At 34.5% G+C, this 24,982-nt stretch overlaps 1 protein-coding gene across 2 annotated transcripts; it reads right to left on the bottom strand.

Annotated features, from left to right (window-relative positions):
* Nucleotides 1–5,678: 5,678 nt before the first annotated feature.
* Nucleotides 5,679–21,078, bottom strand: LOC139847767 (mitochondrial outer membrane protein porin 2-like). 2 transcript variants are annotated; one of them, XM_071837488.1, is made up of 6 exons: nucleotides 20,931–21,078; nucleotides 20,706–20,773; nucleotides 7,072–7,182; nucleotides 6,907–6,996; nucleotides 6,609–6,817; nucleotides 5,679–6,167 (listed from the first exon to the last, which is right to left on the bottom strand). In XM_071837488.1, the coding sequence occupies exons 1-6, from the start codon at nucleotides 20,977–20,979 to the stop codon at nucleotides 5,861–5,863; spliced, it is 834 nt and encodes a 277-aa protein (XP_071693589.1). In that variant the 5' UTR covers nucleotides 20,980–21,078; the 3' UTR covers nucleotides 5,679–5,860. The 2 variants fall into 2 exon arrangements, with proteins under 2 accessions (XP_071693589.1, XP_071693590.1); XM_071837489.1 differs by having other exon boundaries at nucleotides 6,907–6,993.
* Between the last annotated feature and the right edge of the window lie 3,904 nt (nucleotides 21,079–24,982).

Raw genomic sequence — 24,982 nt, 5'->3', positions numbered from 1 at the left:
ACTACAACACTATATAAATATTATATAATTAATAGATGTAATTATTTGATTACCATTATATGTGTTAATATATATATAAATGATATAGGTTCGTGAATCCGAGGTCAACCCTACACATGTTCAATGTCGTTATATGTATTTTTACTACAAAATACAGTATGGTGAGTTTCATTACTCTCTTTTTAATTCTTTTGCAATATATATTTTTGGGACTGAGAATACATGCGCTGCTTTTATAAATGTTTTATGAAATAGACACAAATGATCGAAACTACATTATATGTTTGAATGATCGAAGCCGAATATGCCCCTTTTTGCTTGGTAACCTAAGAATTAGTAAACCGATCTACTAATTGACGCGAATCCTAAAGATAGATCTATTGGGCCTAACGAACCCCATCCAAAGTACCGGATGCTTTAGTACTTCGATGTTGTTTTATATCATGTCCGAAGGATTTTCCAGAATGATAGGGGATATTCTTATATGCATCTTGTTAATGTCGATTACACGGTGTTTAATCCATATGAATGGTATTTTTGTCTCTATGCATGGGACGTTTATTTATGAGAACTGAAAATGAAAATCTTGTGGTCTATTAAAATGATGGAAATGATTATTTATGTTAAACTAATGAACTCACCAACCTTTTGGTTGACACTTGAAAGCATGTTTATTCTCAGGTATGAAAGGAATCTTCCGCTGTACATTTGCTCATTTTAGAGACATTACTTGGAGTCATTCATGACATATTTAAAAAGACGTTGCATTCGAGTCGTCGAGTTTATCAAGATTATTATCAAGTCATTTATAGTTTAGATATATTATGAAATGGTATGCATGCCGTCAACTTTCAATGTATTAAAAGTTTGTCTTTTTAAAAACGAATGCAATGTTTGTAAAATGTATCATATAGAGGTCAAGTACCTCGCAATGAAATCAACTATTGTGAATCGTTTATAATCGATATGGACTTCGTTCAGATGGATTAGGACGGGTTTCTACACATCACACATTATATTAGTTTATAAAATAAATAAAATATCTATTATCAGACATTATATCTATAAGTTCTATTAAATCTCTAAAATGGTGATGTCATAAATAAGGTTTCTCAAGTTTAAAAAATTTTAATATAAAAAGAAAAAACCTAGATGATGTCATTAATATTAATTAATTAGAATTTAAAATTAAAAAATAATCTATTAAAATTAAAAAGTGTGATTTGCTTCTCATAATTAAAACGATTATTTCCTTCATTTTATGATTTTTTCATTCACATAACTCTTCATTATCTTTTTAAATATTCTTAAGCATTCTCTTTTTTTATCAATTGTCCACATATATTTTCTATCATCCAATCATCTTCTAAAATCCAGTTTTTTCATTATATTCTATTTTTGTGATGTTTTTCAATAAAAATAATCAACGTTTTTTAATATGCATCATGCATGGTTTTATTTAAATTTATAAAATCGTGAATTCCGTTATATAAGTTATACAAATTCATGAATTCCGTTTATTTAAATTTGTTCAATCGATACAAACAAACATATCCATTACATATAAGTTACTGATTAAATTCCTATTAGAAACAAATCATACTTTATAATTAAATTTAATAGCTTTATCACGATAATCGATTTTTATGCATTTTATGTTTGTTATAATTTTTTTATCAAGAATAAATTTTATATCTTTTATATAAACTCAATTAATATTGTTAATGAAGCTAAGTTTAACTTATTTTTAATTCAACATAAAGAAAAAAAATCAATTTTAACAAAAATAAAAAACAATTTAAAACAATACATATCCGTAAATCAAGTTACCAATGATCTTGATTAAAAAAGCATTCAACTATATCCTATAAATTTGCCCTAAATTTCTTTTCAGTTACGTTTTAAATGATATAGATGTTGACTAAATAATTAAAGAAAATATTTATGTTTGTAAACTTTATATTCAAATTTAAAACTAAATTACATCTGATAATTTGAATATATAAGAATTAATATCAAAATTATAGTACTTCTTTATAAATATGATAAAGTAATGCTCAATTTTGATTCTATAATGAAAACACATATTGATATATTGATTGGCATTTTGATTTTACATAACATCCACATATGGTTCAATAATATTTATTAGCTATAACATATAAATCAACACTTTTTTTTAACAAACACGTGATTTCACGGGTCATTCACTTAGTTAGTTTATAACAATAATAAAATATGTATTACTTTGTATCTATAGTTTCTATTAAAATCCTATAATGATCATGTCAATATTAGGCTAATTCTTTTATTAAGAAAAAATTAAAAATAAAAAGAAAAAAAAAACTAAGCCACTTAAATGATGACATTAATCCTACGTATTTTATAATTAAAAAAAATTGTACTTATCGTAGCTAACTAGTTAATAACTTAAATAAATTATTACTCTGTAATTTTCTGTTTCAGATATATATAAAACTCTAAAATGATGATGTCATCATTTCACTAATTACCCATTAATTTTCATAATGTTGATGTCATTATTTTATATTAATATTAATTCTAATTAAAAAGATACAAAATAAAAATAAATATAAAGCTCTAAAATGATTATGTTATCCTTTCACTAATTACACTTTAATTTTCATAATGATGATGTTTTTATTTTATATTAATATTAATTCTAATTAAAAAATATACAAAATAAAAACAAATAAATGACGATAATATATGAATGCCGATTTGGAACGAAAAAAATAATTAATAAAATATCATTTATTATTTAATATGGTATTATTGTTTTATAAATATATATCTCGGAGCATCTCCACCATATATTATCACAACTCTTTTTCTCAATATGTACAAACTTTTACAACTATTTTTCTCGATCTTCACCATATTATCCAATAACTTTTTGTTTTCAAAAAGCATGTACAAACCTTCATGTCATTGTTAATGGTTTTTTCAAAGAATTATTCTCTTTTATGCGTTGTTTGATGATGAAATTTATCACACCTTGAATGTTTTAATATTGAATTTTTTTAAACAACAAGAATATGAAAATCGATAACATACGTCATATCATATTGTGACTATTTAAAATGAAGGTATATAGTATGATAGAAGAATTAAAAAATAATCATTATTTTTGCGAGGTTGAACCAGGATTTTCAATCCATCTTTTAATGTTAAATAAGTACCATTTATGATAAGGAAAATAGTAGTTGCAATGAAAATTAGAGGAATGGGAGAATGAATGTAGTTCATTTATTCTAACCAAGTTAACAATGACAAGTTTCTTAGTCGAAATTTGTGGTTCCACAGGTCATTAAACTAAATGACTTTAGCATTTACATTCACTTAATATTTCTACAATATATCATTATACTGTTTCGTTTAAACAAACCCATAGTTCCACGAGTCATTTCACTTTCCACCAAAAAATTCATGTGAACACATTTGGACTCCGGTAAAAACTACTCCGTATGTTCATGTTAAAACTTAAGGACACCTCAATAACGTCATTTACAGCGCTCAATATTGGAGTGTGCAATATGTTACTCTGTATATATTAGTCCTTCCGGCAAAAAATTCATTTAAACACATTTTGACCCCGGTAAAAACTACTCCGTATGTTCATCTTAAAATGACTTTGACCTAACCATCCAGGCCTAGCTTGGGTGGCCACCAGCACTTTCAGTGAAGGGGAGGTCTCGGGTTCAATCCTAAGGGGTGACCGCATTTAATGACCAAACTGGAGAATGTCTTACCTGGTAGCGGTGGAGGGCTGGCTTGCCGTTTACCCGGGGTCTACCTGCGGTGGGGGGGCCAATGTGCTCTGGTCCATAGTGGGGTTCCTCGTAAAAAAAAAAAAAAAAAAAAAAAATGACTTTGACCTCAATAGCATCATTCTATTCAAGGATCATCTGTCTATGATTTATGTTAAAACAGACTTTGACCCCAATAACATCGTTGAAGATCCTCTGGCTATGATTTATGTTTAAACGACTTTGACCCCAATAACATCGTTGAAGATCCTCTGGCTACTTTAGCGAAAAAAAAAAAGATCTTCGGGCTACACATATTAAGTCAACCGGGTTTACGTAATACTCCCTCCGTCTTTCTACTTCCGTAATTGATTTCTCAAATCTAACCGATGAAAATTGATTGCATCACGTCTCTCATGCAGTTAAAATAATCTTACTGAGGATACGAAGTGCGCTAGCATAGTGCCTTTCAACTTGTGATTATTTGGAATAAGAATTTTAAGTTGAATTTGATTCTTAATTTAATGCGTCCTAGTAGTTGTTACGCTAACAAAGAGACTCGTTTTATTAATTTATAACAAGTATATGCATGTTCGAAATATAAAAATGAGCCCTTTTATAGACGTTAAAATTTCAATAGATGTAAAAACAATAATACTAAAAAGTTATCATTATAAACGAGTAAATGGAGTGAATGAGTTTTTTCCGCTCAGGTTATACGAAGAAGGTAGATACTTTTACTCAGATGTACACGTCTAATTTAGTTATCCGCATTGGCGAATTCAGAATCAAAACTCAATGGGGTCTTAAATTTTTTTCACGATTAATTATAATTTAAGGGTACTTTAACGGTTGTTTACCTCAAAAAACCCATAAATCCTACAACTATATTAGGTCCCGTAGTAAAATATAGTGGTGCCATGTACAATCTGAAGAGTACTTCGTTAAAAAAATTTCCAAACTAATGGAGTCATGGGACCCCACTCATGATAGTGTAGACTCGCCATTGGTTTTCCGTGACAATTAGACTCTTTTCCTAACCTCACAATATGTGTTAGCAATGAATGTTGAATTTAAGACCTCTTACATCACTCTCACTCTCACTCAAGCATGACATGTTTTTTTAAAAACACTGAAATCCACATCAACGTCATGTGAGGATTTTCTCAAAAAGACTGAACAAGATTGAACGCTACCAACAATGACATACTTTTTTTTTAAATGACGGAGACTCATGCACTATTTATTATAATATTAACTTTCTAAAATATAAAACATTATAATTGTTCAAGAGCAACCTACTTTAAATTATTGGTTTATTAGACCACTTCTTATCTTAACATTACTTATTTGAACTTCTCTAATACATATCAAGCGTAACATCAACACTGATTCTTTTAATCAAAGACTTCACATCTTTCACTAAATACTACCTACAAATATACTCATTAAGATATACAGAGTACTAGTAATATATAGGAGTAATAGGTACAAATAATTAAGGAAATAGTACATAATAAAAAAAAAATAGGGGACCCACTTACTTGCGCCAAGGGCTCGTCAACCTCATGGCAGACGGATCACTTAACACAACTGACCCTATCTTATGAGCAATTTGGCGAATGTTAACGTGGGGTTTTCACTGAGATAGCAAGTGGTTTTAACTTGACCACAGCTTCGCCAAAATGACGGAAACACCTTTTGTTGGCGTCTCTTGGTTCAAATAAATGACTAGCCAATGATGTAACCGTAGGCTCAAGCTTATAAGAATATTATTATATTAGAACGTCAATCACAATGCCATCTTTGTGTCCGATTTGAAAAACACACTGTGACAGAAAAATATTACCATCTAAAAAAAAAATACAAAAAAAGCCATGCTAGCACCCCAAAGAATTAACAATAAATCCAAAAATAATACCACAAAGAATTAACAATAAAACGACACAAGTGTTCAAGTAGTTCACCTGGAAAACCTCGTAAATGTAAAACGAGGGACTACTTATTGATCGAATGCTCCCTTCAACGGGCTATCTAGTCGTAAAAATTGTTTTTCAAAAAATCAACAAGGCATACCATCTCACTCAAGATCAAGGTTTAAGAGCAAGAGCCAAACCAAATTTGGGGTTTCGGTCCAATGCTCTAGTGTCCAGCTCACTAGACATGGTCACGAGTGATTTGGGAATGATCTCATGCTGCAGCAACGCACCGAGCTTACCGTGGTTATTCAGCTTAGCTTTGACCAAGGTCAGACTATCCACAGCATAAGACCCTCCAACTGTGAAAGTGTTCTCATTTGTTGAAAACCTTCTGGTTATCTCACCTACAGCCCCACTCTTTTTTGACGCGTCCAAATGATGTATATATGATGCCCTTATAGTGTCTCCTTTGTCACCCCTATAAAATAAAAGTCAATTTCACATAATTACCTTATAATACATATGGTGGACAATACTTTACTCATAAAAGGCTAAAGTGCAATTAGAGGTGACAATTTAGACCCATTCACTAACAAAAGAATCGACTCTGGTTATGGAAATAAGTGAATAACCTCTAACAAATGGGATGAAACATTAATAAAAAATAAACATGTCAAAAGGGTCAAATTTGCTGATAGTGTAGTTAAATGCTTTAAACCTCCTAAGTCAGTCTATTAAATAAAGTAAACGGGTATTTAAATCATACAGCATATATGCTTTTGTAATCATATTATAAGTTTATAACACACCATATGGCTACTAATTATAAAAAGGCTTAGAACATATATAGTTTAGGTCAACTCAACCCGTGACCCGACCAGTTTGCCACCTCCAGACAGCATACTCATAAATTGCTTACAAGACAATGGAAGCACTAGAATCGGGTTTATTGATGCTGACGCCGGCAGTGTACTTGGTTAGTGTACCAGATGAAGACTCATAACCTGCCTCTGCACCAATAACAAAAGTTGGAGTGCCTATGGTAGCTGAAACATCGATTGTGGGTGTTTCAGTTAAAGCAACCGCTGATGTCAGCGAAGCATGATTATGAAAGTATTGAACCTCAACCTGCATAAAAAAACATCAGTGATCACCAAACCATGACCAAGAATGATTAAATAAAAAATAATAATAAGAAAGTATTATTGAGCATGTACCTTGCCAGATTTCGAATTAGGCAGTTTAAATGAGGCAATAGTCTTGGTTGAAGGCACGATATCAATGATTGTTAATGTGGTTGCAATCTGCTAAACAAGAAGGATTTTATAAGAGAAATGTTACATTTGTTAGTGGCTCGAAAAGAAATGGAGTGAAGAGTATACGTTTGACTCTGTGTCGAGTTTGATATCGACTAATGTGTTCTTGTATTTGTAGACTGCCCCAATATCTCCCGATGACAGACCCCCCTTCTTTGTTGCAGATGATGTAAGTGCCTGCAATAAAACAATAGACGATTGAAGCAACGCAATTTGAGCTGAGAGCAAGGTTCTATATTATTTTATTTTGAAGACCAAAATGGAGGAGGATGAGAACTTTTTTATGTTTCTGTATACTTTAATGTAACTAATTATACGCAAGCACCAAACTATAAAAAAACCACCCACCATTTCGTTTTCGGCTATCATCTAAATAAGATTAGGCAAAGAATATTAGATACAAGGAGGATTTCTGATTTCAGGTATCATTCCTTTTAAAAGATATAATAGAAGTGATGAAAGCGTCATCCTATGATACACTACCAAAAAGATATTGGTTAAATTAATCACAGTGTAGCAAGATGTATAACATTGTACATAAGGTCAAAGATAAAGCTAGCATGAATGCATGTTTCTTCAAGCAATGAGAAATGGGAAACAAATGGGGGAAAACTTCAAAGAGCTAATGTAAGATTCAATCAAGTAATTAGCATGATAAAATAAGGCGATGTTGGTGGACTTATTAAGGTTTCAAATCTCGCTGCTCGGGTAGCTCTCGGTCAGAACTTTTTAAGGAGTACTCGACAACTTGGGGAATACTCAGATGTTGACTAAGTTTGAATTTGGCTTTGTTTTAACCAAATTTCCAAGTAATCCCGAGTTTTTGACGAGTTTTGAGTGAATTTTGGCCAATTTCCGAGTAATCCCGTGTTTTGGCCGAGTTTGACAGAGTTTAGATCTAGTTTGACTGGGTTTTGATTGAGTTTGACCATCTTTGGCTGACGGCTCGGAGTTATTCATAAACCGAGTACTGGCAGAGTATTGAGCAAGTAATTCTGAGTTCTCCAACCTTGATCAATATGACCATCTTATAATGATTTGTCAATGTGATGTCAGTAGCCAAATTATGTATACAAATTAAGTAAATATGAATATGAAACAGCCGATTGATGGCATACACATTCAAAATATCATAGCTATATCACACAAAATAGAACGATGATTATGATGTGACGATGAGAACAAAAATCAACCAAAAACCATAAAAACGGAATCCTCAACAAAAGCTATAATTCTCTTTAACCACTTGGAAACTTGTAGAATGTGAAACCAATCAGTTATTTCCATGTTTAAGATGTGCAACACTATGTAATTTTGTGATTTTGGGATATGACACTCGATGAACTCATGAAGGTCACTAGAAACATCTAAAAGTACACATTCTGGATTTCTGGACATCTCAACTCAGAAGGTTAAAATAATCCAAAAGCAAAATCCAAGGTACGCGAATGACCTTTGAAGAGGTGTCTTGAAATTTAAAGTGTAAATGAAAAAATCGATTCATTAGAATGAACCTAGATTTGGGAACTCATTCAAAAGTCAAAGTGGGGTATTAATTAAGCGTCTGACTCAAAGTGATTTCTTAAAGTCACATCTTGATTTTAGTTTGTTTGTCAACAATAATCAATGGAAATTTGTCGTATTAGTATACTTAAAACAACTATTAAGAAACAAAAAATTGAAGGCAGATAAGAAGTTTGCAAACTGCTTTCAGATAGAAAAATTGGGGCAACATAGAAGAAGGAATTTTTTTTTTCAGACAAAGATTTCCTGAATAAAATAGGATCAATAATAGAGCCAAAATCAAATTTGTGATCATGAAGCCACTTAACAGCTGGCAGGTAGTCTAATGACTCTAATCTACTTAATTTTACATATGATTGATATTTAATTTGATCTCTTCTTGCCTAGAGACAAATTGCGTTCTTGTCTTATCCCAATTAAGATTTCGTGTAACCCTAACTCTTTTTCGGCTACCTTTCTTCCCTTTTCCGATCAACTCTCAATTCCCATTAATCGTGAAACGATGTGAGAATCCAATGGTCGAGAGGAAAGTTGAAAAGTCGTTTTCCATGTCCATGTCAAATGGATATTCGTGCAAAAAGTCGAGTGATAATCGTTTATCGTCGTTTATGTTTTTTAACTTCCCGGAAACATGGTCTCGAGACGAATGTTGGAGAGTTTTTGAGAACTATGGTGCTCTGAAGGACGTGTATTTACCTCGAAAGAGATTGTCAAGTGGACAACGCTTTGGGTTTGTAAGATTTGAGGACATTAGTGATGTTGATTGCTTCACAAAAGTCTTAAATGCCATTCAGATTAATGGAAGGTCGATTCGTGCATTTAAGGCATTTGAGAGGAAACAAGTGGCTTCTAAGCTTTCTCGGAGTGATGTTGGTACTGGCTTTGAGAATATTGATGAAAGAAAGGACTTCCCTCCTGTTAATTCGAACCATGTTCAACCTAAGGCATCAAAATGGGAAGGTAGATCTTTTGCAGATACAATTAAAGGTATTAACAAATATGATAATGAGCTTATGTTCCAGGAAAATAATCATATTGAAATAAAGGTTGGTGGTAAACGTATCGAGTTTAGTATCCCTAAATCGGTACAAAATCACAATCTCGTGTTTAGTTTTAACAATGAGCGGTTATCTTGGGCATTGATTGAAGTGAATAAAAAGCATTTTGAAGTAGTGAAAAGTAAGGTCGAGGTTGTTGGTGAGGAGAGTTGTAAGGTTTTCGAGGGAGATAAAAAATGTTCAGCTTCTGGTTTAGATTCTAATAAATCATCGGAGACCGATGAAGTTGTCTCGAAATCTAATCCGGTCAAGACTGCTTTCGAAGATGGCTCACTTGAAAACTGTTAGAAATATATTCTCGGGTTGGCTACGGTTCAATCGTGGTTTGACCGTGGTACATATATTCCGAAAGTATGCCCATGACATTAAATAATATAAAGTCCATTTATCCTATTCGGTCACACACAAAGGCCAATCGTAAATTGTTTGATATACCTTTAAACCGGGAATTAATTTATTGAACATTTGTTGATGGTTTAATAAATTAAATAGGTATGAGATTTGTTTAATTAATTAGTTATCTTGTTAACTAATACATAATTAACTGTTTTGTAAATGACAGTAAAAATCCATGTCACATGTTAAGTGGTTTTGCATTTTTACATAACCATCATGTTACATGTGAAGTGGTTTGCTTTTTACATCTCCAACATGCGCATGCAATGGGAAGTAGTAAAGTATTATCCTTTTAAATTAACAAGACATGCAACTTTGACTGTGTGCATTTTTTTTTAATCTCATATCTATCTCCCAATCCTTTTTCTCTTTTAAGATAGTCGAGAACCTCATCAAAAATATGCTTTTCAGTAGTCTTAAAAATAAAAGGAAGACTTAAGGTTTGAAACCCCACTTAGATACAACACACAAAAAAAAAAAATAACAAAACACTTGATAAGGTTTCGGTGATCTCTTAAAACAAAGAAAGAAAAGGTTTTGTTAAAATAGAAGGTAAAAATCAAAGCAAGGTTGGAACTTTGGGTGTCTACCGTTTAGAGGAACTCTTCTTCGGGTTCTCCACAACAATCTTCAAAGACTACAAAGGTTGTAATCTTATCCTTCTCTTGTTCGATTTATATTTTATTTGCTAAAAGTTTGTACGTGGGTCCTTGGGAGAGTATGATTTTGTAAATTTTAAAATGCTTCCGCTCACTATGATTTTGGTATCATACTCCAACAAGTGGTATCCGAGCCATCTTGTACAAATTTTAGCAAACCTTTCTTATGATAATCGTTTTGATAAATGTGTATGCATGATACTTGGAGATGATTATGCATAACGAACATGCAAAACTATTATCATGATTTGTGTTTTTATGTTTCCTAAATAATATTTGAATCTTGGGTTTTGGCAAAATGTTAAATGGTTAATCTCATTTTAAAAGTTTTTTTTCATCTTGAACAGTCTGTCTTTCTTGGGCTGTTTCGAGACTTTAAACTCCATATTTTCGTATGAGGCCAATTGCATTTGAAAGATAACCGAAAGAACTTAAATTTGAAAAAAAAATTCATCGAAAACGGATTAGAAATGAGTAAGATATGACCATTTAAAGTTGATGTATGAATCTGCCAAAATTAATTCCGAAAATTAAAAAATGTAACTTGCATGTTGATTATTAAAGATTCAATGTTTAGGAAAATAAAGTACATGAATTCTTTTCATGTTTTACATGAAATGAGAAAATTAAAATTGTTAATTTTAGACTTTATGCTTGGTTAAAGTGAATAAATCTCCAACATGTTTTGATTCACTTAATATGTTTGTTTGGATGGTTTTGGCATGAAAACCATACTTACAAAATATGAAGTGGGTTTACATGCATACATAAGTTATGTAAACAAGGATTGATTATTTTGTGTGCCATTAAGTGTTGTTTAAATCAATCCTTATCGAAACATGTTTCATAAAAATGGATATTTGGCACTCCATTTGCTTTGTATATGATTGTTGTATGAAATCGGTAGTATTTGCCTCAATAAGACCCTTGTGTGGATGTTTGGTTGTATGATTTAATTTATTATTTATTCGGGATGAATGTAATAATTTATTAAACGGCTTGCATGTCGTGTTTATTATTTATTCGGGATGAATGTAATAATTTATTAAACGACTTGCATGTCGTCTTTCTATTTATATTGTATTTGTAATAGTATAGGAAATAGAATAGTTTTTTTTATTTTGTAAGATAATGCAACCAAGAATGGAATCAAGAAGACGATGTTCACAAGGCGGCCCATCCGAGCATATAATGGAGATGGCGGTTTTAGTGGGAGCCAATTCTCACACAAGGTTATGTCCCTAGTTGACCATGTTTTTCCGTGTGTTGGCTCACCGGAAAAACGCATAGGACTCGAGGCATACTACCGATATTTGCGTGTCATGATTATTATTGTTTTATTATTTGTCTATGCCATGCTAGCTAGAAAATGTTTTAAAAACAAAAGGACAATAATCATATAAAATGGTTTGGTTAAAATTAGTTTAACAAACGCAACACGCAATACATAATTAGCAAATGTTTTAAAATGGTATAAACTACTTTTGCTAAAAGAAAACAAAAACCGTTTTAAATGTAAACTTTATGCTATCCATGAGTAGTACACACATCCGAACCTTCTACTTGTTAGAGTTCGCGATACCCGAGAGTCTTGGGCCGGACTTTAATTGGGTGTTGGGAAGGGTGAGGTGAATTTCGCGATACCCGAGAGTCTTGGGCCGGATTTCACGTGTATATATCATGGACGGTTTACAATCCGAAGTCGTGGTTCGCGGCAAACCCGCCACGAGGAAGGATTAGCATCGAAGGGATTAAACATGCCAAGTGAAATAATTGATTATCACTAAAATCCCGCAGAACCTAAGAATTTCATAATGGATGAAATTGGTAATATAGTTACCTACCTAAATAGCTTATGGTTGGCGATCCGCGGCGAACCCGTCGTTACCATAAGTGAAATATGGATCTTAGCCTTGTTAATTATAATTGTTTGAATATTGAACACACTTGGGTAATTATCTTAACAAGGATTAAACATATCAAACTAACTAATACAACTTACTTTAAAAATATGACAGATGTCTGCAACTAACACAAATCCTACTCCGTCATCAATCACTAATTTCTGCCTTAAAGGGCTCCTCGAAAAGGACAAGCTTACGGGCTTGAACTACATGGACTGGCTTCGCAACCTAAGAATTGCTCTTAGGATGGAAGGAAAGATCAGGGCAATTGAGGAACCCTTACCGGCAGAACCCGGATCGAGAGCTACTCAAGCGGCTAGGGACGAGTTTGAAAAACGGCGTTCCGAGTCTAATGAGGTAGCATGCTTGATGTTGGCGACCATGTCTCCGGAGCTCCAAAAGGGCATGGAGAGCTTAGGGTCGTATGACATGCTTAACCAACTCAAGGACATGTTCCAACAACAAGCAAAGCAAGAAAGGTTTGACACCGTAAAAGCTCTCGTATCTTGCAAAATGGCAACGGGAAGTAGCGTTAGTGTCCATGTACTACAAATGAAAGGGTACATAGACTGGCTGGAGCGCCTTGGTTTTTCCATAAGTCAGGAGCTTGCAACGGATTTTATCCTGAACTCGCTGACTAGTGCATATGAAGGATTCATTATGAACTATAATATGAACAATATGGAGAAAACAATCATGGAGCTCCATGGCATGTTGAAAACCGCTGAGGCTAACATGGCCAAAGCTAAACCCGCAACTACCGTCCTAGCCATTCGTGAAAGTGGGATCAAGAAGAAGAAAAACAAAACAAAGGGCAAGAACAAGGGCAAGGGTAAGGTTGGCACATCCAACTTCAAACCCAAACCTAAGGGCATTGCTAACTCTTCTACTTCAAAGATCCCGCAAACCAAGTCTCCTGAAGAAGCAATATGCTTTCATTGTGGGGAAAAAGGACATTGGAGGCGCAATTGTACTAAGTACTTGAAGGAACTTAATGAACTACGGGCTAAGGGAGTCGCCGTATCTTCAGGTTTGTTCATGATTGAACTAAACAATACTACTATTTCTAATTCCTGGGTATTGGACACAGGATGTGGTACTCACATTTGTACTAATGTGCAGGGACTCACAAGAAGTAGGAAGCTGAAGACCGGGGAGCTTAATCTAATCATGGGGAATAAGAATGTTGCCTCTGTTGACATGATTGGAGAATACAAGCTTTCTTTTGATTCTGGTTTATGTATTGTTTTATCTAATGTTTGCTACAGTGCCGAAATGGCAAGAAACATTATATCTTTTGATGCTTTATTTAATGATGGTTTTAATTTTAGTTTTGATAATGGATCAATACTTGTTCACAAAAATGGGATGTTTTATTTCAAGGCTAGTCCTTGTAAAGGCATCTTAGAAACCACAGCAAAGCTAAATGATAGTTCAATCTATAATGTTGATTCATCCAAAGATGGTTTGGATAAAACGTATCTATGGCATTGTCGTTTAGGCCACATAAACAAGAAACGCATAGCCAAACTCCAGTCAGATGGAATTCTAGAATCATTTGATATAATATCATATGATGAATGCGAATCTTGCTTATCAGGAAAAATGACAAAGGCACCTTTCACAGGAAACTGTGAACGGGCTAAGGATCTGTTAGGATTGGTACACACTGATGTGTGCGGTCAGTTCAGATCGCCTACTAGACACCAGGAACGATACTTCGTTACATTTACTGATGACTTCAGTAGATATGGTTATGTTTATTTAATTAAACAAAAGTCTGAAACTTTGGGAGTGTTCAAGGCATACCAAAACGAAGTAGAAAATCAACTGAACAAAAGAATTAAGATTCTCCGATCTGATAGAGGTGGTGAATATCTTAATGACGAATTTCGTGATCATCTACGGGGGTGTGGGATAATCTCACAATTAGCTCCTCCTAGAACACCACAGCATAATGGTGTGGCTGAAAGGAGGAATCGAACATTACTTGATATGGTTCGATCCATGATGAGCCGCACAAAGCTTCCAATCAGTTTTTGGGGTTATGCCCTACAAACTGCCGCAAGGATCCTTAACCTCATCCCAACCAAGAAAGTTTCTAAAACACCTTATGAGATATGGCATGGCAAAGCTGTGTCTCTCTCATATCTAAGAATCTGGGGTTGTGAGGCTTACGTTCGTCGTGAAGCTCAAGATAAACTTGAACCCAGATCCGAAAAGTGTTTATTTGTTGGATACCCAACTGATTCTTTTGGATATTTGTTTTACAACCCTACTGAGAACAAAGTCTTTGTGTCTCGAAGGGGAGTCTTCCTTGAAAAGGATCTCATATCAAAAGGAACCAGTGGGAACAAAATTGACCTTGAAGAAATTCAAGAATCAACCGACATGGAAACCGATATTGGGACTGATTCTCTTCAAGAGGTTGACGAGCCTGCTGTTGAGAAAGAAACTGACCTACAGCCACAACCCATACGTAGATCTGATAGAGTGCGTCAAACACCAAAGAAATATAGTTTACACATATTTAAGGGTGATGACGAAAATATAGATTCTGATGAAACTATTACCTATCAGGAAGCGATGACAGGCCCCGAGTCTGCCAAATGGAAGGAGGCTATGGACAACGAGATTCAATCCATGCATGATAATCAAGTCTGGACCTTGATTGATCATACACCAGGAATTAAAACCATTGGGTGTAAGTGGGTCTTCAAGAAGAAGACCGACATGGATGGAAATGTACACACATTCAAAGCCAGACTGGTGGCTAAGGGTTACACGCAACAACATGGTGTAGACTACGATGAAACCTTTTCACCAGTGGCTATGTTGAAATCCATTAGAATACTTCTTGCCATAGCTGCATTTTATGACTACGAAATATGGCAAATGGATGTAAAAACAGCTTTTCTTCATGGTAAGCTAACAGATGATGTGTTTATGACACAGCCTGAGGGTTTTGTACATCCTAAGTATCCTAAAAGTGTGTGCAAGCTTCAAAAGTCCATTTATGGACTTAAACAAGCTTCTCGTAGCTGGAATCTTTGCTTTAATGAGAAAATCAAAGAATTTGGTTTTATCAGAAGTGAAGATGAGCCATGTGTCCATGTTAGGTCTAGTGGGAGTGTTGTAGTCTTCCTTGTACTATATGTCGATGACATATTACTCATGGGAAACGATATCCCGACATTGAAAGATGTCAAAGCTTGGCTAGGGAAATGTTTCTCCATGAAAGATTTGGAAGATGCATCATACATTTTGGGAATTAGAATCTATCGAGATAGATCAAGGAGATTGATTGGGCTAAGCCAAAGTGCATATGTAGATAAGATACTGAAGAAATTCGGTATGCACAACTCCAAGAAAGGGTGTGTTCCTATGAACCCTGGAATGATATTGAGCAAGTCTCAATGTCCTAATTCTGACTTGGAATCAGCTACCATGAGTCGGACTCCATATGCTTCAGCTATAGGATCGATCATGTATGCCATGATATGCACTAGGCCTGACGTATCGTATACATTAAGCATGACTAGTCGTTATCAGGCCAACCCTGGTGAAGCTCATTGGATAGCAGTCAAGAACATTCTAAAGTATCTTAGGAGGACTAAAGAGATGTTCTTGGTCTATGGTGGGAGTGACGAGCTGAGCGTCAAAGGATACTCGGACGCTAGTTTCCAATCAGATAGAGATGATTGCTCTTCACAATCAGGATTTGTGTTTATGTTGAACGGTGGAGCCGTCACTTGGAGAAGCTCCAAGCAAAGTACTATTGCTGATTCTACGACAGAAGCCGAGTATATAGCGGTAAATGAAGCTGCTAAAGAGGCCATGTGGATAAAGAAATTCATCGGGGATCTAGGTGTGGTTCCTACAATCCATGATCCTGTTGAGATTTTCTGCGACAATGTGAGTGCGGTTGTCTTGGCTCAAGAACCGAGGTCACAAAAGCGCACACGGCACATACTCAGAAAGTACCATTACATCCGTCAACTTGTAGCAGATAATGATATATTATTAAGTAGAGTAGACACGACTAAGAACTTGGCTGATCCTTTCACCAAGCCTTTGCCACAGACTAAGCATGATGCTCATAGCATGTCTATTGGCATTCGTGTCATTGATGATAAAGTTTGATTGTATTTATTATGTTAAGTTTGAAACTTTAAACATTGGGCAATAATGTATGTTGCAATTGATCTGATGATTAATATATTGAGATTATATTATGCGCACGATGCGATCATTTCATTGTATATTGCCATGTTTCATTTTGCATGTTTTAACTTCCAATGAATATTATTTCATAAACTTCCACAGTCGGTCATTCTCTACGGAAGAGAGAATTGAATTAAGGCTGCTATGAAGTGTAGTAATATAGGCTTATATGAAACTACATTCATGAGAAACTTGATAGTTGATTCAAGGTTTTGGAATGACCACACTTAGACGCTACTTCATGGTTTTAAGTCACAAGTAAGCTCTAAGATGGCAACATCATTTATCCTAGAGTGGATATGTATGAGGAATCCTGACACAAACTATATTCTACTTTGACCTGTATTTAACGCTGTGCGCAAATGCCAGTCATAAGGGTGCATATCAGGTAAAATATAGGATGTGGTGGATGTCTATACAGTTGAAGCAATTTGTTCCTTCTTCTCTAAGCAAGTTGAAGCGATATCTCTGGGCCCCTCGTTGATTTGTGCTGAATTAAATGCATGGCCATGCTACGACTGAATTAATGCAATTGCAGTCTATTTGATCACCACAAATCTCTATCGGGAAACATAATCTTGAACGATGATGATTGACACTTAACCATGTCACACGTTCATATAGATATCTAGAACAAAAGGATGATTGATATAAATCAAAATATAGGAGTGTAACGTAGCAGACTAGTTGTTACACATGGTTTGTCTTTTAAGACTAGCCAATATTATTAATGTCAGTGCAAGTGGGAGTCTGTTAGAAATATATTCTCGGGTTGGCTACGGTTCAATCGTGGTTTGACCGTGGTACATATATTCCGAAAGTATGCCCATGACATTAAATAATATAAAGTCCATTTATCCTATTCGGTCACACACAAAGGCCAATCGTAAATTGTTTGATATACCTTTAAACCGGGAATTAATTTATTGAACATTTGTTGATGGTTTAATAAATTAAATAGGTATGAGATTTGTTTAATTAATTAGTTATCTTGTTAACTAATACATAATTAACTGTTTTGTAAATGACAGTAAAAATCCATGTCACATGTTAAGTGGTTTTGCATTTTTACATAACCATCATGTTACATGTGAAGTGGTTTGCTTTTTACATCTCCAACATGCGCATGCAATGGGAAGTAGTAAAGTATTATCCTTTTAAATTAACAAGACATGCAACTTTGACTGTGTGCATTTTTTTTTAATCTCATATCTATCTCCCAATCCTTTTTCTCTTTTAAGATAGCCGAGAACCTCATCAAAAATATGCTTTTCAGTAGTCTTAAAAATAAAAGGAAGACTTAAAAGGTTTGAAACCCCACTTAGATACAACACACAAAAAAAAAAATAACAAAACACTTGATAAGGTTTCGGTGATCTCTTAAAACAAAGAAAGAAAAGGTTTTGTTAAAATAGAAGGTAAAAATCAAAGCAAGGTTGGAACTTTGGGTGTCTACCGTTTAGAGGAACTCTTCTTCGGGTTCTCCACAACAATCTTCAAAGACTACAAATGTTGTAATCTTATCCTTCTCTTGTTCGATTTATATTTTATTTGCTAAAAGTTTGTACATGGGTCCTTGGGAGAGTATGATTTTGTAAATTTTAAAATGCTTCCGCTCACTATGATTTTGGTATCATACTCCAACAAAAACAAGTATGATGAAAGTAAAATGGTGCGAAACCTTGTGGAAGGAGTCGAGGGACTTGATTGTGAAAGAACACAAGCGTCTAAATCTTTGAACGACGCAGTGCATACTTCGGTTGAAGGTGTAAATCATGAATGTAATTCCGGGATATATGTCTTCTCCAGTGTTGGAATCTCCGATATCCATCCCGATGACACCAAATCTGGTGTTCAATTTGATAATACAATCGATGACAATTGCGCCGGCGAACCTGTGATCACTGAATCGTCGGTGATAATTGAGGAAGAAATCGTTTCGTTATCCCAGATTTCAAACTTATGCAATGATGGTGTTTTTTCGGGTAGTGCAGCAGACAAAGCAGATTTAAAGTCAAAATTTCAATCTACGCGTGACAATTTTAATTGTTCAAATGAAAAAGGTGGGACATTAAAAGAAATTGGGTTGGAAAGTGAGAAAGTGAATGTTTGTTGTGGGCCTATTATGAACGATTCACATGACAATTCAAAAGCGGTAGAATTTGTTAAGTCTAGATCCATCATCTATTTAAAGCCTTCTTGTGAGTCTACAAATTATGTTTCCATTGAACCTACTATGGAATCTTTAGCCTCTTCCTCGTCTGGCCCTTCATCTGGGTTTGATGGTCCTTCGTCAAATGTTGGTATAATGTTCGGATCAGGTGTAACTGAAACTCTTGGGGCTAGCCTAAATAAAATTGGTCGTGCTAAATCAATCGATGGAAAAGTAGCTTATAACGCGGTAGCTCGTTTTCGGGTTAAGAAGAAAAAATTGCCCCCACTAATAAAACACCATTTTACTAATTATGTCCTGTAGAAAAAGCTTTTGAAACGAAGAAGGCGTCGAGACGAATATAGATGGTTTGAAAGAGCCTATCTAGTTGATATGATGGAGGCTTTTGATAAAGATGATGTCGATCAGGATTATTGTTCATGCTCTGACTCGGACACGTAATATTCGTTGGTTGGGGTCGTGCTTAGCTCGAGTGACATCTCATAAGCATTTGTATGTTTTCGTGATAGGCTTCCCTCGTGTGTTGTTTTTTCGTTTGGTTTCTCCTCTTGGTGCTTTTCGTGTTTTTTTAGTTGTTTCGAGTTGGTGATTTAGTCGGTCCTGATCTGTAGGTCGTGTCTTTGTAGTCTCGTGTTGTGTTTGCTAGCTTCTTGCTAGATATTTTATTTATATAATAATATACTTGCCTTTCAAAAAAAATAAAAAATTGATATTTAATATACGGAATGTGTCATGAATTGATGGTTTGGTATATGTGCAAAATCCCCAAAAGAATAACTCACAGCCAATCAGATAAACTCTAAGATACGTGAAGAGTATGTTTAAGTATGGCATTGTGACACTGACTGTGTGAAACCATGACACCATTTGGCAGCAACATAAGCAATTAAGCAGAATACAGTCTACAGAGCAACAGGCATAGAGACTTAAATGAACACTTGGCATGTAAATATATTGATGAATTTACAAATAACAATATGTCATTCACTTTCTATATGATGCGACAGCTGGTCAGCAATATGCACAGCAGAACAACCAACTACTCAGGCAACAGCGAAACATGGTGCACTGTCAATAATTTTGAATGGGCATAATGAATTAATGATATTGAGTTGAATCATGTCATGTTGGTGTTTGAAATAGTTAAATAACAACATAAATATTAAGGCCTCAGTCACACCTTTGTCCAAACTAGTCTACAGGTAATGTAATCATGTACTCATAATTTTTTTCCTTTGTAAGTCTACAAAACTGCATTTCATAGGATCGTCTATCTGAGAACATCTATCAAACATTCATTGAAACGCGCTAGTCTTTTCTTAACTAGTTAAATAAAAGAAGAAAAAAAAACTACAGTATTAGTCAACTAACATTCACATGATATAAGCAGTGCATATACTAATGGAACAACATCTCCATTCGGTGCATACTCTCCACTGCTATACTTATTTTTTAAACTAAACCCTATCATTCATATGATATAACTTAAACTACGAGTGTTGTTAACCTAATATGTAAGCTCAAGCAATGTAAGCCATAAGTAGATCGGTGATCATTTTCGGTTTTTATCACTCTTGAAGAAGCCAAATGAAACTTAATTTTATATTAAATTATAAAATATATGTACAGAATCACAAATCAAATCCATAAGCACATTTCATAATCATAACAGTATCTTCAATGATCTATAATTCTACAATCTATAATAAATAAATAATAATTAAATAAAAATAAACAAGGTGAAATTGAAATTGGTACATACAATTCCGGTAGCACTGTTCGTTGAAACAGAAAACTTATGATCCGAAATGTAATCTCTCGTTAGCAGATCTACAAGTAAATCAAAAACACGTGAGAAATTGCTCATAAACAATAACTTTACAAATTCATTTACATACATAGTTATCAGGATCAATTGATTACTGGATGACAAACGAATGATGAGATATAGAAAGAGAATTAAATTGAATGAGAAATGAAAAGGAACCTTTGGCTTTTTTGCCGATATCGGAGAAGAGTCCTGGTCCGGTGTTCATGGTCGTTAACGTCCTCTTTTTGTGTGTGTGTGCGCTTTTGAAAGAGACAACGGAAATGAGGCCTGGGGCTGGGGGTAATACCAGTCGCCAGATGGGTTAGGGTCGGGTTAATTTGGCTCGGCTTGGGTCGAATACATGGAGCGAGCTTTTAACCACGTTTTTCCTATATTTAGCATTTTATTTTATTTTTTAAAACAGTCACTCAGGAGTGTATGACATTTAGTTTTAAATCGAATAAATCGAATATCGAATCGAATTAAAAAAAAAAAAATCAAACCAAATTTTTTAAACGGTTTTCGGATCGATCGAAACCGAAACCGAATTCTTAATTCGATTTTTTTTTTTTGGTTTTTGATTTTGAAAATTTTAAATTCGGTTAACCGAAAACCGAATTCAAATTAATAACATAATAAAATTATTACCATCAAAATTATCAACAGCGTAGTAAGCAAGATTATCGGGCAATTGGTCTATGTTGAAACCAATCAAAGAACGAAAACGAGTCTTGTGACGCATGCTTTCTGTTTAGGGGTCAAAAAACACATGACCTTTGCAAATTGCGCAGGAGTGGTCCTAAGCCTAATAGCAGGTAACTAAAAAACAAGTTTCTCATTAGCCACAACTCTACCTTTACGTTTCTATTTAGGATTATCTACTTCATTGATGACAGATTGATCTTTTCTTTTACATGAAAAAAGTGGTTTACAAAAGTAAATCAGTAATATTAAACTAAACAAATCACAAGTGATATCATTTGTTAACATCTAAATGTGAATTCCAAGTGATTTCTTGTATAATCACATGTGATTGGAAAAACCTAAAAGATACTCACAAATTTTATACTTACACTCTGATTTAACAACAAATATGCAACTCATACATAGATAAAATGCACATATTAAACAATCATAACAAATAACATGTGATTAAAGAAGCAACACACACGAATGACTATATCATGAAACCCTAAAATTTTTAAAATAACAAAGGAATACAAACACACTTGATTCATTATAAACGAACATCAATAAAACTAGTTAAAATTACCAATAGATTTGGCCGGAGCTTGTTATATTGCCGGAGCTTGTTTATTAGCCGGAACTTGTTTTTTAACCGATGATGGTTTTTTGATCAGAGAATCGTCTGATTTAACCATTTGTTGATAGATGATGATCGATTATTGTTGATCGTTGTTGATAATGGCAGGTTTGATTGATGTTGATCGAAGGAAAATAACAATCGGTGTTGAAACCCTAGTCCGTAATGTGCGTTTGTGTGTGAAGAATGAGATCGATCGAATGAACTTCCAGCGTGTAGGTGTAAGGTATATTTTGTTAGTGAATGAACGAAAATACCCCTCCGCCCCAAATAATGATATGTTGTAAGTTTTAATCTGAGCCATTGATCAAAGTCAATTTAAGGGATGAGACTTGTCCCTTCAATCTCAACTTAATAATAGACTTAATAATAGGTTTCATTTAAATATCTCTGTTTTTTTTTTTTTTTTTGAAAAGCAAGAAAATATTATTATTAATTATTAACAATGTTAAAGGACCTATCTTTTCTATACATCAAGTTGATTCCGGAATTAATCTAAATCAAGGATGTAACAAAAGGCCACGACCAATAGTGACAACGCTATACACTTATGCGGAGCAATAGAACTTGGAATCAATATTTCTCTATTATTCTATGTAAACGATATGTTTTCCTATACATGTATATATTATATTATTATTATAAGTGGGTATTGTTGTTTATTTAACAATTGAATACATAACATTATTACGTTCCGTTACTTAAGATCGTTTTAAGCTCTATCTTTGCCTCTCTGTTAGCCGCAACAACGCGCAGCTAGTCCCCGCTGCTCATTCGTGATTATGTATACATTGGAGGCATATACGGTGTAAGAAGCATACAAGAACTTTTAATCATTGTATCTTTGTTTTTTATACTCAATTTGCTTAAAAAAAATATATTAGTGTCCAACAAACTTTTATGTATCTGAATATTTATAAAACAAACATAGAAGGTCTATTAACTACTCGTATATCGTTACAAATCTTATCAAAGTCGACATATTTTAATTTTCAGTACCTTAATTTGTTTAAAATATTTGAATCAAAACTTTTATGCAGTGAAGTCGAAATATTCTTCCTAAGAGTGAGGAGTTTGTGTCAGGTTGTTATGAACCCTAAGCGACGTTTATTGTCACATCCAACCTCTCCAAACGCAATGAGTTTGCTGCTATGTGTTTAACCATCTAAATTTTATAACCGAACAAGTGTAGTCTGTTTGATCTAATAATTTTACATATGAGAATCTGTTAATTGTTATCGATTTACACTTTTTGTTTATATGAAGATAATGATAATGATGATTGAATTGTTCAAGTATATACACCTTCATTTCTTTGTTCACATGGCACTTTGCCATTAAATACAGTCCTTCACATGATTACAATTAAGCTTTCATCCACAAATTACCTTTTATGGAGGTATCAACTCCTACCATTGCTCACTTTCCAGAAACTCGTTGGCTATGTTGATGGTACAATAGTGAAAACAAGAACCTCTAATTGTCAACGGTGAAACGACTGCTCCAAATTCAACGTATCTCACCTGGACCGAAAGTGATTAGAAAGCACTTATAATCATCTAATCTTCTCTCTCAGAAGAGTCCATGGCTGTTGTTTTAGGGTTAAAAACAGTCTGAGAATTATGGGCGTGCTGAGCGCAAGCATCGCCACATCACCGAACTGGATTGGAAATGTTATTTAATGGCCACGCCCCTGCTTCACTTTGGACAGACACATTTAGTTCGGCGGTTTATATTATCAATCGGTTTCCATTTCGTGTCTTCCACTCTATGAGATGTCTTCAATCGCCTGGACATGTAGATTAACTGCGTGGACATTTGTCCACGCTAAAGGTCCAACTTCTTGTAGTGACACCCTATGAGCTGTTGTTTTCCACATTGCCGAACTATGCAAATTTTCCTACTTATGGATGTCGCGTCTACACTTATACTATGCTCTACACAAATTGGCTCCTCGTAGTATGGAATACATCTTCATTGGCTATAGTACGCAACATAAGGGTTATAAGTGTCTTTACCCCCTTACTGTCCGCGTGTATATCACAAGACACGCATAATTGGATGAAGCTCATTTGTTGATCTTGCTTCCCTTGTATTCTCTAAGTATGAAGAATCCGCACCTGCCCCACTTGTAGCACAACCTTCGCAACAGCTATTCTGATCAAATCCCAAATGTGTCGAAACACCCTTGCACCATCTGTGAAGATGCCATACCTGCTGCTGCTTCTGTTTCGCCTTCAACGCCGAGGTGTTCATATCAGAGGGACGCAAATTTGAGGATCCAACACGTTATCGGTCTTTCGTTGGTGCTCTTAAATACCTCACCATCACACGACCCGATATCTTGTATGATGTTAATCAAGTAAGTCAGTTTCTTCAAGCTCCCAGATGTTCATTACCATGCTGTTAAACGCATTCTGCGTTATGTAAAAGGCATGGTTAACTATGGTTTCTCATTCCATCATTCGCCTACTCCGATGTTACTTGGGTATTCTGATGCTTGCTGACTGGGCTTGTTGTATTGAAACACATTGCTCTACGTATGGTTATTCTATTTTTCTCAGTGGAAACCTCGTATCATGGAGTGCAAAGAAACAACCTACGGTTGCTCCTTCTAGTTGTGAGTCGGAATACAGAGCTCTTGCAAACACTGCGGCTGAAATTGTTTGGATCACGCATCTTTTGTGCAAGTTGTTTTTTCTTACACCTTCTCGTCCGACTATCCTTTGTGACAACAAAGTGCTCTGCTTTTAAGTCAAAATCTTGGCTCACATAAACACTCCAAGCATATTGATATCGACTATCACTTCATCCACGAACTTGTTTCATCCGGAATGCTTTACACGAAGTTTGTTCCTACTGTTCTTCAGCTTGCAGATATATTCACGAAGAGTTTACCTCGTCC

Source organism: Rutidosis leptorrhynchoides, chromosome 5, assembly GCF_046630445.1.
Source record: "Rutidosis leptorrhynchoides isolate AG116_Rl617_1_P2 chromosome 5, CSIRO_AGI_Rlap_v1, whole genome shotgun sequence".
Classification (NCBI taxonomy): Eukaryota; Viridiplantae; Streptophyta; class Magnoliopsida; order Asterales; family Asteraceae; genus Rutidosis; species Rutidosis leptorrhynchoides.
Note: the sequence above shows the minus strand (reverse complement) of the source record. Positions and strands in the feature narration are given on the sequence as shown.

Excerpts from the sequence above, each read along its gene's own strand:
- LOC139847767 (XM_071837488.1), bottom strand. The coding sequence starts at position 20,979 with ATGAACACCGGACCAGGACTCTTCTCCGATATCGGCAAAAAAGCCAAA. Across the intron at positions 7,183-20,705 it reads CGAACAGTGCTACCGGAATT|GCACTTACATCATCTGCAAC; the intron begins GTATGTACCAAT and ends GTTTTATTGCAG. Across the intron at positions 6,818-6,906 it reads CTAATTCGAAATCTGGCAAG|GTTGAGGTTCAATACTTTCA; the intron begins GTACATGCTCAA and ends TTTTTTATGCAG.